Below are 12,416 nucleotides of genomic sequence, written 5' to 3'. Positions count from 1 at the left end.
CACTGAGCTCTTTTCTGTGATGACAGTGACAGGACCTGAGGGAGTGGCCTGAAGCTGTGTCAGGGGAGGTTTATGTTGGATGTTAGAAAAAGATTCTTCACCCAGAGGGTGGTTGGGCACAGGAACAGCTCCCCAAGGGAAGTGATACCAGCACCAGCCTGACAGAGCTCAAGAAGTGTTTGGACAGTGCTCTCAGGCACATGGTGTGACTCTTGGGGCTGTCCTGTGGCAGGAATTGGGCTTGATGATCCTTGTGGGTGCCTTCCAACTCAGCATAGTCTGTGATTCAGAAGGGGAAGAAGAAGTCCCCAGAATACATGATTTTCATTTCAGATTCTCAGAGATACTTTTTCTTCTAAACCTGCCAGTTTGGGGCTTTTTTTGTCTGCCATGAAGTTAATCACACAGCTCAACCTCTACACTCCCTAGGGCAACACACTCTCCAGAAGTCCCAGGTTTCGTCACTCTTTATTGACCACTGCATCCAAATGATACACTAAAACAAGGTAATGTCAAAGACATCAATATTAGGTGAAAAGAAACCTTTTTCTGCCTTCATAGCTCTTTCTATGTAAGGACTCTTTGGACATCCTATGACAGCCTATGATGTGTAGAAAGTTGATGTATCTGCCTTTACTGTTTTATCCTGATTGTTATTGCACTTTAAGCATTTTAAAATATTTTTAGACGTTTAACTGGTGGCTATTTTACAGCACATTTCCTAATTAAAAATACTATTATAATACAGGACCTGTAGCTCTTTTAATTCTTCATCTCCAGTCAAAAAATTCTATTGAAAACTGTTGGTGTCCCTGCAGCAAAACCAGCACAGACTTAAGACCAGAAGATATTTCAATGGAGTTATATGAAAGACTAACAGTGGGAAGTAAAAGTAAGAAGTCATGAATTAATTCAGTTATTTGGATAACAGTCACTTCTTGCCAAGCTAAAAACTTGGAGAAATTCCAAGCATACAAGAATAAATCATTAGTCAGGAAAGAAATCCTCTCTTCCCTGCTTAAAATGGAAGCTTCACACCCCTGTATCCACACTTTTGTACATGGAGAAGCATATGAGCAATTCACAGGCAGCTATCATTTGCTGGGAAGTGGAACTAATTTCTCAACAGCAAACCACTTGGAAAGTAATAAAAATACCACAAATATTTAATAAACTATACTGTCCTTTCTGCAGTCCTCACCTTTTCACAAATACATCATGCTCAAAAAAAAATCAAAAATCAAAAATCAAAATTAGCAATTCACAATGTTTTGCAAATATTATATTTTTTGGCACCCAGAGTTAAACACCTACAGAATAGTATTTAAGCATAGAACACAATCATAAATAACAAGGCATCTCATTATTTCATTGCACAGGGTAAGAGGCAGAGATTCTATTTAAATGGGAAGAAGTAACAAAGAGTTAAAGAGAGAGAGAGTGAGAGAAAGAACAGGAATTTTTTGTGATAGCATAAAAGAGAAAAAAACAGAAAAAAATATGAATCATATCCTCAAATATTTTAGGCCGAAATGCTGAGTCATGGTGGTTCCTAACTTATTTTGAAAGAGTAGCAGCATTTAAAACTACTTATCCAGAAGAATGAGTAGATATTAAAAGATGCCTGATATAATTTCAGTCTCCTGAAGTATTGTGCTAGCTTTCAGATTCCAATTCAGCATTATATGTTTGAGAATTCAGCTTGCGATGCCACATATATAGAAATGCATTTTATGCAAGCAATGAAATTGATGCAGCTAGCACATTTCTGAAAACTATCTGTGGAGCCATCCATGTCCCCACCTATTCCAAGATGGTGAAGGACCTTTCAATAGAAGGTCCAGTTTTAGAGGTTAAGGATATTCTAAGAACCTAAGGATATTCTAGTATTTTATTAGAGACTGTGTGAAGCTGCGTAGGTTTTCTTAACAGAGAAACATGGCCACTACTGAACTGAAAAGAAAATGTCTTCACAGAGATTCACAGTGGTTTAGATTAGTTTAATTGAATGTGACATCCATTTTTTTCGCCTTTACAAAAACCTCTCAGCAACTTTAGAAAGAACTTCTGACACTGACTTTTAATGATTTTGAGTTACACCATTTCATTCAGGAGACTGTTCCACAGTTGTAAGTCACTATCATGAAAGTTAAAATCAACACATGCAATGGAAAATGTTTTTTGTTTTATTTTTATTTCTCACTAGATGTATTATTCAGTTTACATTGTTTTACATCATTACCTTTGATTAGATTCACTCTATGTAGGTAACAAAAGTGCAAGGAAATTATTAAAAAACATAATTAACTATCAAAAACATGAAACTGACAAAACCAGTAGTACTGGCCTGCATGAAGACAGTACTGAAATATAGAAAAGACCACAGAGCAATGCCCCCTCGCTCCTTCCCGCCCTCCCTCCCTTTCTCTACCGTTTTCCTCCTTTAAACTAAACCAAAACTTTTTCACTTAAGGGGAAGCACAGAGCCACCAAGAAAAAGGACCACCTGAGAATGTATCTAAGTCATTCAAATTTTCAGAAAGCCACAAAGGTCAACTTAGGCACAGGTCTTCTCTCGTGTCTTGTTTCTTATCTTTAGGTGGGGTCATTAAAAAAAGCAAGCATTTTATGTCGCTGTTCTTATTTCTAGAAGGTAGGTGCCTGTGTTTCCTCTGGAACAGTCCTATGTACTATGGTTTGACTATGTAACAGAGCTTTTCACAACAGGTGGCATAATGAGAGTTTAGATGAATGACAATGCATGCTTCCATGGACCTAAAATAGGACAGATCGCCACAGCAAAATTCTTAGTTAATCTAGGTTCACTAAACTCCAACAGATTTGGCAGCCTATTTTAGTTTGCAAAGAATGAAGCAGAAGGAAGAGGTGATCAAGGCCAGATGATTACCAAAGAAAGTAGCTTAAAACTACATTGGTTTTTGTTTGAATAGATACAAACAAATCATTATTGTATAATGTAGATATGTGTTGATCTGCATGAGTAACTCTAGCTGGCATCAGTTGGCAGAGATTCTCCTCCTGATAAAGGATATATTAAAAAGCCAATCCTTTATCTACAAACTAAATTGCAGTCTACAGGCTCCCTGGGTCAGAAAAATATCTGATTTGATGTGAAAACAGTTCTTCAGAAATTCACTCATTTAAAAAATTCAAGACTCTACCACTTGCCTTGTTTTCAGTCTGTGATCAAAGGAAACATACTGCATCTATCTAGCTATAGCCAAGCTTTCATGAGCCTGAACATGTCAAATCTGTGGCTGTTGAGCACTCTGAACTATACTTACTAATTCTGCTTATGACGTGCTGTGGAAGATAACTAGTGAGTGACTACCAATCTAAATCCAGAAATCCACCTTACATGCTTTCTCGTTTAAGATCAAGCAGAAGTATCAAATGAAAACACATGCAATTTTGTCATGGTGTAGACAATTGGTGGAGCACAAGATTAGAGTGAGGGTCTCTTCTCATCTTGTGGGACACATTTACTCTCTCAGTTTGACCTGATTAATGTAAAATTAACTTAAAGTCACTTTCAGACCAAAGAGAAATGACCAAAACAATAGAAATCAGTTTCTAATATATGGAGCACAATGGCTCTCTGGACATTAGGATGAATCTGATTGTGTATTGTAGCTTATCCATTGATTCTTGTCCCTGATTGTTCTGATGCAGCAGGAAGAATAAAGGCACCTGAGTTTCTTTACTGGAGAACTGAAAGAATATTTTGTATCTCTACTCCAGGCTTGAGGACTGGACATAAGGATGTCACAAAAAAATCAATGAATTTGTAACTGGATTTATGTATTCCTGTGACTAAGCTGCTGTGCAAAAGGTACAAAAACCTCAGTCACAAAAAGGAAGAGAAAGAAGTAAATGGGTAACGCAAGTAAGTGTGATGCAGAGTGATAGCAACTAAACTTCAGAAAATCCAAACAGAAAGCTGAAAACATAGTACATAGTACACTTTGATCAAAATACAACTTGTGAGATACACTTACCATTACTTGCCTCGTGAAAGACAAGTGAAAATTATGATGGTTGTATTTGAGAAGGTAAACTGCATCATAGACTCTTGTAAATGTTAGTGTTTCTAAAGACAAAGAGTTTACTTTTTATTTCTGCTACTGGATTTTTCCTGTGGCTATACTATGGTTCTGAAATATTTATTAATGAGAAATGCATTCTGAGGTGACATTGAATATTAAAAGCATTACTTCTGCATAGGCACAGGAATAATATATATCCATGTATGTATTATACTGCAAAAAGTGTTTCCCTACAACTACATTTAGATGCCAATAGAGTATTTATGAATCTCAGAAGGCTACTTTTGAAATAACAGATATGATACTTCGCCATAAAAAATAAAAATCTTAACATATTCACATTTAAGGCTACACTAAGAAATTGCCTTTTTATCTTGATTGTAATGAAGACTGAAGTAAAACACACTGCAAAGCTTTATCTCTGGTAGCCATATCATAGTGGCCCAGGTTAATGGCTCCTTACAGGTACTTGAGAGGTGTATTTAAGCAACATAGACACCACTGTCCGCCTGTTAAAATCTACTTTCAGACATCTTTTTTTATATTGGTACCACCCCTGTGAACCAGATGCTTATCTGGGCAATGGAGCGAAGTGAGGCAAGACCATTCTATGAGCTCAGGCCTGCCACAGATGAAAACAGCATCTTCCAACACCTGGTACAAAGGTGCATGGGACCCCTCCCACAGCCTGCCCCAGAACCAGGTGGTTACATTGGTGTACCAACAGCAAATACAGAAAGAGGGAAACAGCCCTTATCACTTTCCATCCTCCCTGAGGAATGATCATGAGTAAGTCATGCAATGAAGATTCTCTTAAAATCTTCAAGATTACTCAACACTAAAAAGGAACTGTGTTTTTAAAAAGAGAGAATTAACACTGTTATTATACAAATACTGTTATTTGTCCTAAATCCCCAAGATTAAAAACAAGTGTGAATAGGTAGCTAACTTTTCTACAGGCCTCAAGATTTTCCCCATCCCCAAACATGCTGCTAATCTCTAAATTTAACATAATGAAAACATCTGTCTGGAATTATAATCAGAAGGACGGACAAGAGGCCTTGATCCTACAGACAATCAGGTCTCAGTTCAGGGATAATTCCAAATTGTAGAAATGCTAATCACACTAGGACAAAAAGCATGTGTTGGAAATTTATTATGGAGTTAGCTTCTTTCCTGAATTAGTATGATAGAACTGCAGTGCTTTTGAATCAGCAGAAAAGTTTCCTGAGATTTCACTGAGCCTAATTACTTCCTTCTTAAATTGCTAGAATGAGGATTTCAAACTGCAATTTTTTTGCATTGCAATCAAGCATACAATTAATACTCCAGGAATAAACATGCCCAGTTTTTAAAGGTTATTCATTGCTCTTCAATAATACAGTAAACTGAAGTCACTTAGCAATTGTTCAATTGATTGGAAAATCTATAAATTAATTTCTCTTCTTGAATGCATTGTAAAACATGGCATCAAGTAAGCACCTACAATCTATGTTATACTGTGCCATATAATCTGCAAGTATGGTTTTGCATATGTTCTTTGCAAAAAGTATCCCCTTGTATTTTCTTACCTGAAATAGCAGAACTGAAATGTTGAAAACAAAGACTTGAAAAAAGAGTTGTAACTGATTGAGCCACCAATAAACACATGCAAAAAATGAGTTATTCAAAAATGGAGAAAATGAAAATAGGACCAAGAAAAACAAAGAAAAATGTAAACACAAAAAAGACACTCAGAGGGCTTCAAAAAAAGCTCATACAAACAATTCTAAAATATTTCTTACCTTCTTCAGTCATTGTGTCATAATATTTTAGGTTTCCATATGATCCAAGCTCTATAACATCACAGTAAAAGACACAGAGATAAGGAACCAGCAGACATTAAAGAAATGTACATGTTTTTGCATGTGCTTCATAAACTGGAACAGTGATTATGCAAAACATTTTCCAGGACAACGAAACACAGATTACAGAAATGGCACTGCTTTCCCCCTCCAGAATTTCACAAGTCAATGACTTTAGCTAAAGTGTTAAACTTGCTAAAGTGAGATGTAGGAGAAGCACTGAAATCTAAAATTTAGCCTTTTCAAGTTTCTTGCCATTTGGTGCCTTTACATCAGGGAAAAGATAATAAACCTTGAGACTACCTAAAGAGCAGCAATTTTGCAAACTAAGCTCATTTATCATTCCCCAGGTCAGACATTCAAATACGTCTGTATCCAAATTAAACAAAAAAATTTCAAAACATGTAATTTTAGGAGCTGCTCATAATGCTGTCTCCCAAACAGTGTTTTGATACTAGTGCTGATATTGCCTGGCTTTAGACGGGCTACTTAATTAAACCACTCTCTTGTCACTTGTGAAATCAGAAAAATATTTACTTGCCTCATCAGGTGAAATGACACCTTAATTCATTAAATCATTCAATCTATCTGAAAATATTGCATTACTAGATTCTATCAGAGCAGAAAAAAGAATGGAATGCAGAGGCCTCCAGATCTTTAGGGCTACTACTGTTTGTTTCTGTGTGATAAAATCTTGCATAAAATCACCTTTTTACCACAGTGGCTTTACACTATTTTTTTGAAGTGCTTTTTTCTTAACATTTGGCATACGTGTTATTGTATGCATAAACACAATAATTAATATAAACCTACAAAACAGGACAATGAAAAATTAGTCTCAAGGAGGAATTTGTAAATGGTCTGGCTGAGGAATTTGTGGATGACCACGCATCATTTTTATGAAAAGATTTGCAATTGAGTTTCTGAGCATCTAACCTTTGACAGAATGTAACCATTAAAAAGTGAATACTTAACAGTTTGATGATGCTTTTTTCTTTGCAAATATTCTCATTCATATTTATGAAACACCTTAAGCAATTAAATGCAAAAATGATATCCAATTATTTTGTTTTTCAACGATGCATGATGATTTTTCAACAATTTTTCACAAAGGTGAATTTCAGTAGAGATGTGGCTATTAGTTTTTAACTGTAAAATACTGGGATGTTATCAAATCTGACACTTTGAGAGATACATTTAAAAAAAGAGAAATCTTACATCATTTCCAGAGACAGAGAATGCCTTATGCCATGTAACTAAAATATACAGGATATTATCATTGGGTTTTTTTAGTAAGTATGATTGGATTGTAATAATTTTTCATAGGCATATTACAAAGAAACTTACAAGTATTCATGTACTCTTGCTAGTAAAATGTAGTGTCTTACTTGCCCGTAAGTAAGCCAAATAGAATAGGACATTAAGTCTCTCTTAAAGCAAAGAAAAATGTAATTTAAAGACAGAATTTAATATATTCTTTTACAGCAATAAAGAAAGTATATACTGTTTTTTAAAATTTTCTTAGTCTTGCAACAAAATCTTTGCAGCTACTAGTACATATAAGAAGCTATTGTCCTACCATACTAATTTTAGTCCTTACCTGGAAAGAGCTCCCAATAACTTCAATATAGGTGCTCTATATACAGCATTTGGAGCTACTTGTCCTATTTAATTAGGGCTCAATATTTGCTGAATCTATGGGCAGCACCTTTGCTTCTACTTATTCTCACTGACCCTTCATGGGTCTGGGGTCTGCTTTGCTAGAACCTGGGCTGAGGCATTCACTGGAGATCGAGGACAGGACTGGAACACACATGCCAGAAAGAGTCCACCAAAAGGAGGGTAAAAGTAAAAAAATAAATGCAGGCACATGGAGACCAAAATGTTAGCAGAGAGGGACTGCATGAACAAAGTTGAGGAGAGCATTGCACCACACAACAAACTTCAGAATTAACAGAATAGTATGAGGCTTCTGACTCTGCAGATGAACAGAAGAGATTTCAGAGGAAACCAAGATCAACTGTGAATTCTAAATCTCAAAACAAAAAACTGAAAAAATGGAGCAGAAGCAAGGCAGGACATTTCACATACTGGGAACCCCATTTAAATCTATTTACTTCCCATCTGAAGTGAGAGATAAAAGACAAACAGTAAAGAAAAACAGGGTCAATCTGACCTTACAGAGACCAAAAGAGAAGAGAAACAAGGTGATGCATGACAGTTAATGATGCTGATGATAATCATGTTCTGGGAACTCCAGCAATTCAACACACCAAGGATTATACCAGGTTAATTCCTGCAGTTAGCAAAATTATTTCCAGGAAAACTCCAATCTTGCTGGTGAGATTATGCTCTCCAAAGCTTATAGTCCTATACCCAGAGAGGAACTCTTTATACAATCATCAGCCCACTGACTGCAATGCACTACACAGAAAACATCAGCTGCATGTATTATACTTGAGGGTTTTAGGACTACTTAGGTCAGTGCTGCTTGGCAGCATGACAGATCTGCCTCTGCACAGTCCGCTTCCAATATATGGTACTTCTGCTGTAAAATTTAGACTAAATATGCTCTTTGTTTTTGAGTTCTCCCATTAACCAAGACATACCCTGTTTAATATAACTTTGAGTAAATAGAAAATGAAGTACTTTTCAGGAAAAAAAATTAAATTGGAAAAATTTCATAGCTTTAGAAGTAATCTTGTTTCAAATGGAATTGAAAAAGGTACTTGAAAAATTATCCCCTAATCCAACACAATTAAAATTTGACAATTCCGTTTTTGTGAACGTGCTATGCAGTTCCCATGGTGAGGTCATAGTAGATAGACTGGATGGCAGCCAGTGCCTGCATCCCTGCTGGTCACATGAAACAAAGAGGATGCAGAGATGCAGCTTCACAGTTGATCCCCAACAGTTACAGAGTCACTGAATTAATTTGTTCCCTCCTGCATATTTTTACACCAGAAAAGAACAGAAGGTTCCTAGTAATCCTGACTGACATTCCTGAAGGATTACAGCAACATTTGTCTTACTATGTACTGTTCTCTACTGTGTTTGTAGGTGTCACACCACATCAAAGCAAACAGAAAATATTGTTGATTAATAGGGCTATGTTGTTTGGGATTTCAAATTCAAGACACCAAGCACGGCTTCACCAAGAGAAAAGACCTGCCTGACCAACTTAGTGGCCTTCTACGATGGAGTGGCTACATCAGTGGACAAGGGAAGAGCTACAGATGTCACTTACCTGGACTTCTGTAAGATCCTCTCATGTTCCCTCTCACTGAATTGGAGAGAGATGTATCTGTGTAAGTGGAAAGAAATTGACTGGATGGTTGCATCCAGAGGGTCACCTGGCAATGAGTGGTGTCCCTCTGAGATCAGTCTTATTTAATATCTTCATCAACTACATTGACAGGGGAGATCAAGTGCATTCTCAGAAAGTTTGAGGAACATCAAGCTAAGTGATGCAGTTGCCACATCTGAAGGACTGTGTGTCATTCAGAGGGACCTTGACAAATGGGAATGGGAATTTCAAAAGGTTTAGCAAGACCAAGTGCAAGGCACTGCACCTGGGTTGGGGCAGTCCCTGGTTCCAGCACAGGCTGGGGATGAACAGATCAGAGCAGCCCTGCTGAGAAGGACTTGGGGGTGCTGGGGGATGAGAGGCTGGACATGACCCAGCCATGGGCACTCCCAGCCCAGAGAGCCAAACGTGTCCTGGGCTGCATCCAGAGCAGTGTGGGCAGCAGGGCCAGGGAGGGGATTCTGCCCCTCTGCTCTGCTCTGCTGAGAGCCCACCTGCAGGGCTGCATCAGCTCTGGGGTCCCAGCACAGCAAGGACATGGAACTGATGGAGAGAGTCCACAGAAGGGCCACCAAGATGATTAGAGGGATGGAGAACCTCTCCTAAGAAGACAGAACATTTGGGTTGTTCAGCATACAGAAGAAAAGGCTTTGAAAAGACCATAGAGCCTGTCACTTCAAGGGGAACTGCAAAAAAAATTGGGACAAACTTTTTAGTAGGAGTTGCTGTGGTAGAAAGAAAGTAGATTCACACTAGACATAAGGAAGGTAATTTTTATATGGAGGGCATTGAAACAATGGGCCAGACTGTTCAGAGAGATGAGGTAAATTCCCCATGCCTGGATATATTCAAAGTCAAGGTGCACAAGGCTCTGAGCAACCTGACTGGTTGAATATATCCCTGCTTGTTGCAGGGAGATGGTACTAGATGATCTTTAAACATCCATTGCAAACAAACTAATCTATGATTCTATTAAATAAGATAGCTAATAACTCAGCTTATTTTACTCTCACTAAGTATAGTACATACTGTCTGTGATGAAATACTAATTTCTGTCTTTTAAGTATACAGCCCCAGGCTGCCATAGAAGAAAAGCAGAATCAATATTTCTCTCCACTCTCCTGCAACTAAAATCTTGGCTACAGACTGCTGTTGACCCAAATAAGGCCAGAAATTAGCCTGCTTCTAGAACTCCTCATAAACCATACAGCTATTTTAGATACAACAACCTGCATTACTAAAGTTATGTATCTCTTCATGGAAAAGTCAGAATCTGACTTTTGTGAGAAATGTATCCCTTCATGTAAAGTCAGACTGAAAGAAACTAATTGTGGATTTCTTCAACAAGCATGAGACTTTCACTTTCCATAAAAAATATATTTGTATGAGAATTCATGTCACACTCCTCCAAGATCATTAAAAGTTTCAAAGTTGATATATCTATTATCTAAAACAAAACTGGTAAAGAGAAATTACTGATGGCAACCCCATAATTTTTAGCACAATTACATGGTTGTATTTACTAGACACTCCTTTTGTTTGACTTCTACAGTCATGAAGGTGTCAAGGCTTCTTTAATTTGCCTTTTTAAAAAAGAAGGCAAAAAATTTGGTCAAAGGAATTAGAGGAATTCATATGATAACATCAAGGAGCACAAGGATGTCTTTACTGTTTTTTCTGCTAGACGTCAAGGTTTTGAGAAAATTTGATTAGATGATCAGTCTCAGCCAAAAACAGAAAAAGAAAGCCACTTTAAAACTTTTCTAGATAAGTTGCAGTGACTATCCAAACTAAACTGGAATCAAAGTTGGATTTGGTTTCAGCAGTGATGTTACATTAGGAACAAAGATCTCTTGATGCTAAGAACTTGTGAAAGATCGAGTGAAGATTAAAACTGTTAAATGTTACAGTTTTAAAACGAGAGTCCTAACCTCTAACAGATCTTTAACAAAAGAAAATGCCTTTTTACTTACACTATTAGAGGAAAAATATACAAAAGTCCCACCAACTGAAGGCTAGCAGGAATAGTGAATTTTAAATAGAAACAATTATTGGAAATAATTTTTTTCAGTGAATCTAATCTTATTCTGACTCCTATCATTTACAAACTTCCTAAACATCTTAGCTTTCTTACTGAGTAATTATATCCCATCTGGGATAGACTGGGACTGCTGTGGGAGTTTGTACGTAGTATCATTGCAGAATGCAGACGAAACAAAAATTCTTTTAAAAAGTAAAATACTTCTTCTCCTACTACATCTGGAAAATCAGATGCTGTACCCTACATTTTCACTTGTGGACCTTCCAGCTGCCAGTTTTTCAAAAATGGAGGCTTTGCCATTGAGCTATTTCAGTGGAAAATACAAAAAGATCCCTTTTGGATAGAAGTAATAAAGTTTAAAATTGCATTGAATTTCAGAATTACATATTTTTTGCTTATACTACTACTAATACTGCTTTATTAAAGGTCCTAAACAAATTCAGAAAATATTATAAATAAAGTCTTTCAGGTACTTGGCTATTGGCAGTACATTGAGAGTAACTAAATCATTTACTACTTTGTGCATCATGAAAGGTGACCACATCTAGTAACGTGGTCACCTTTCATCCCTTTAAATCGCAAGCCTTCTATTCCTGTTCTCTGTCCTCATGTGTCCTTGCCCTGTTTTTGTTTTTGTTTTGTTTTTTTATTTTAGGTGGTTTTGCCCTAAAAATAATTTTACTAGAGTTGTTTGCTTTTATATAATTGATTTATTGCAATTTTATCAAGCTGGAGTGTGAATAGAAATATAACTAAATGAATTTACAATCATATCAGCAGAGTTCTGGGCAGCTTAAGATAGTGACACATCCAGAAGTTGCTATTATTTTGCTCTTAGTGTAACATTTAAAATGAAAAGTGAAAATCCACTGTTTTCAGTCCATACCACCTAACAAATCTCCTTGTGGTGACAAATGGAAGTTTGTTGGGGTTTTAATCGATATGGGCTGAAGAGCAAATGCTTTTAAGGGGATGGTCAATGACATATGCAATGGAGCAGAAAGTAAATTAAATTACTATTGCATGTCAGACCCCGATTTTGATATTTTTAGGTGTTTTTATTTCGCTTAAATTAAAGAAAAGCATGAAATTGCTTGTTGTTGAGAGCTTTGTTTCTTCTTCCATCATAAGATACCTTTTTCCATCTGCCATCAACT

The 12,416-nt window shown here is 36.8% G+C and overlaps 1 protein-coding gene across 2 annotated transcripts in view; it reads right to left on the bottom strand.

The window, feature by feature from the left end:
- Positions 1-12,416, bottom strand: part of SLC24A2 (solute carrier family 24 member 2) — a 105,232-nt gene that overhangs the window by 28,276 nt on the left and 64,540 nt on the right. Inside the window, exon 4 of one of the 2 annotated variants that reach the window (XM_059492391.1) lies at positions 5,852-5,902. The exons of the other annotated variant lie outside the window; for it this stretch is intronic. Within the exon in view, the coding sequence (XP_059348374.1) occupies positions 5,852-5,902 (51 nt within the window). The remainder of the gene's footprint in view (positions 1-5,851; positions 5,903-12,416) is intronic. 2 annotated transcript variants of the gene reach the window in all.

This window comes from Ammospiza nelsoni, chromosome Z (assembly GCF_027579445.1).
Source record: "Ammospiza nelsoni isolate bAmmNel1 chromosome Z, bAmmNel1.pri, whole genome shotgun sequence".
NCBI lineage: Eukaryota > Metazoa > Chordata > Aves > Passeriformes > Passerellidae > Ammospiza > Ammospiza nelsoni.
Note: the sequence above shows the minus strand (reverse complement) of the source record. Positions and strands in the feature narration are given on the sequence as shown.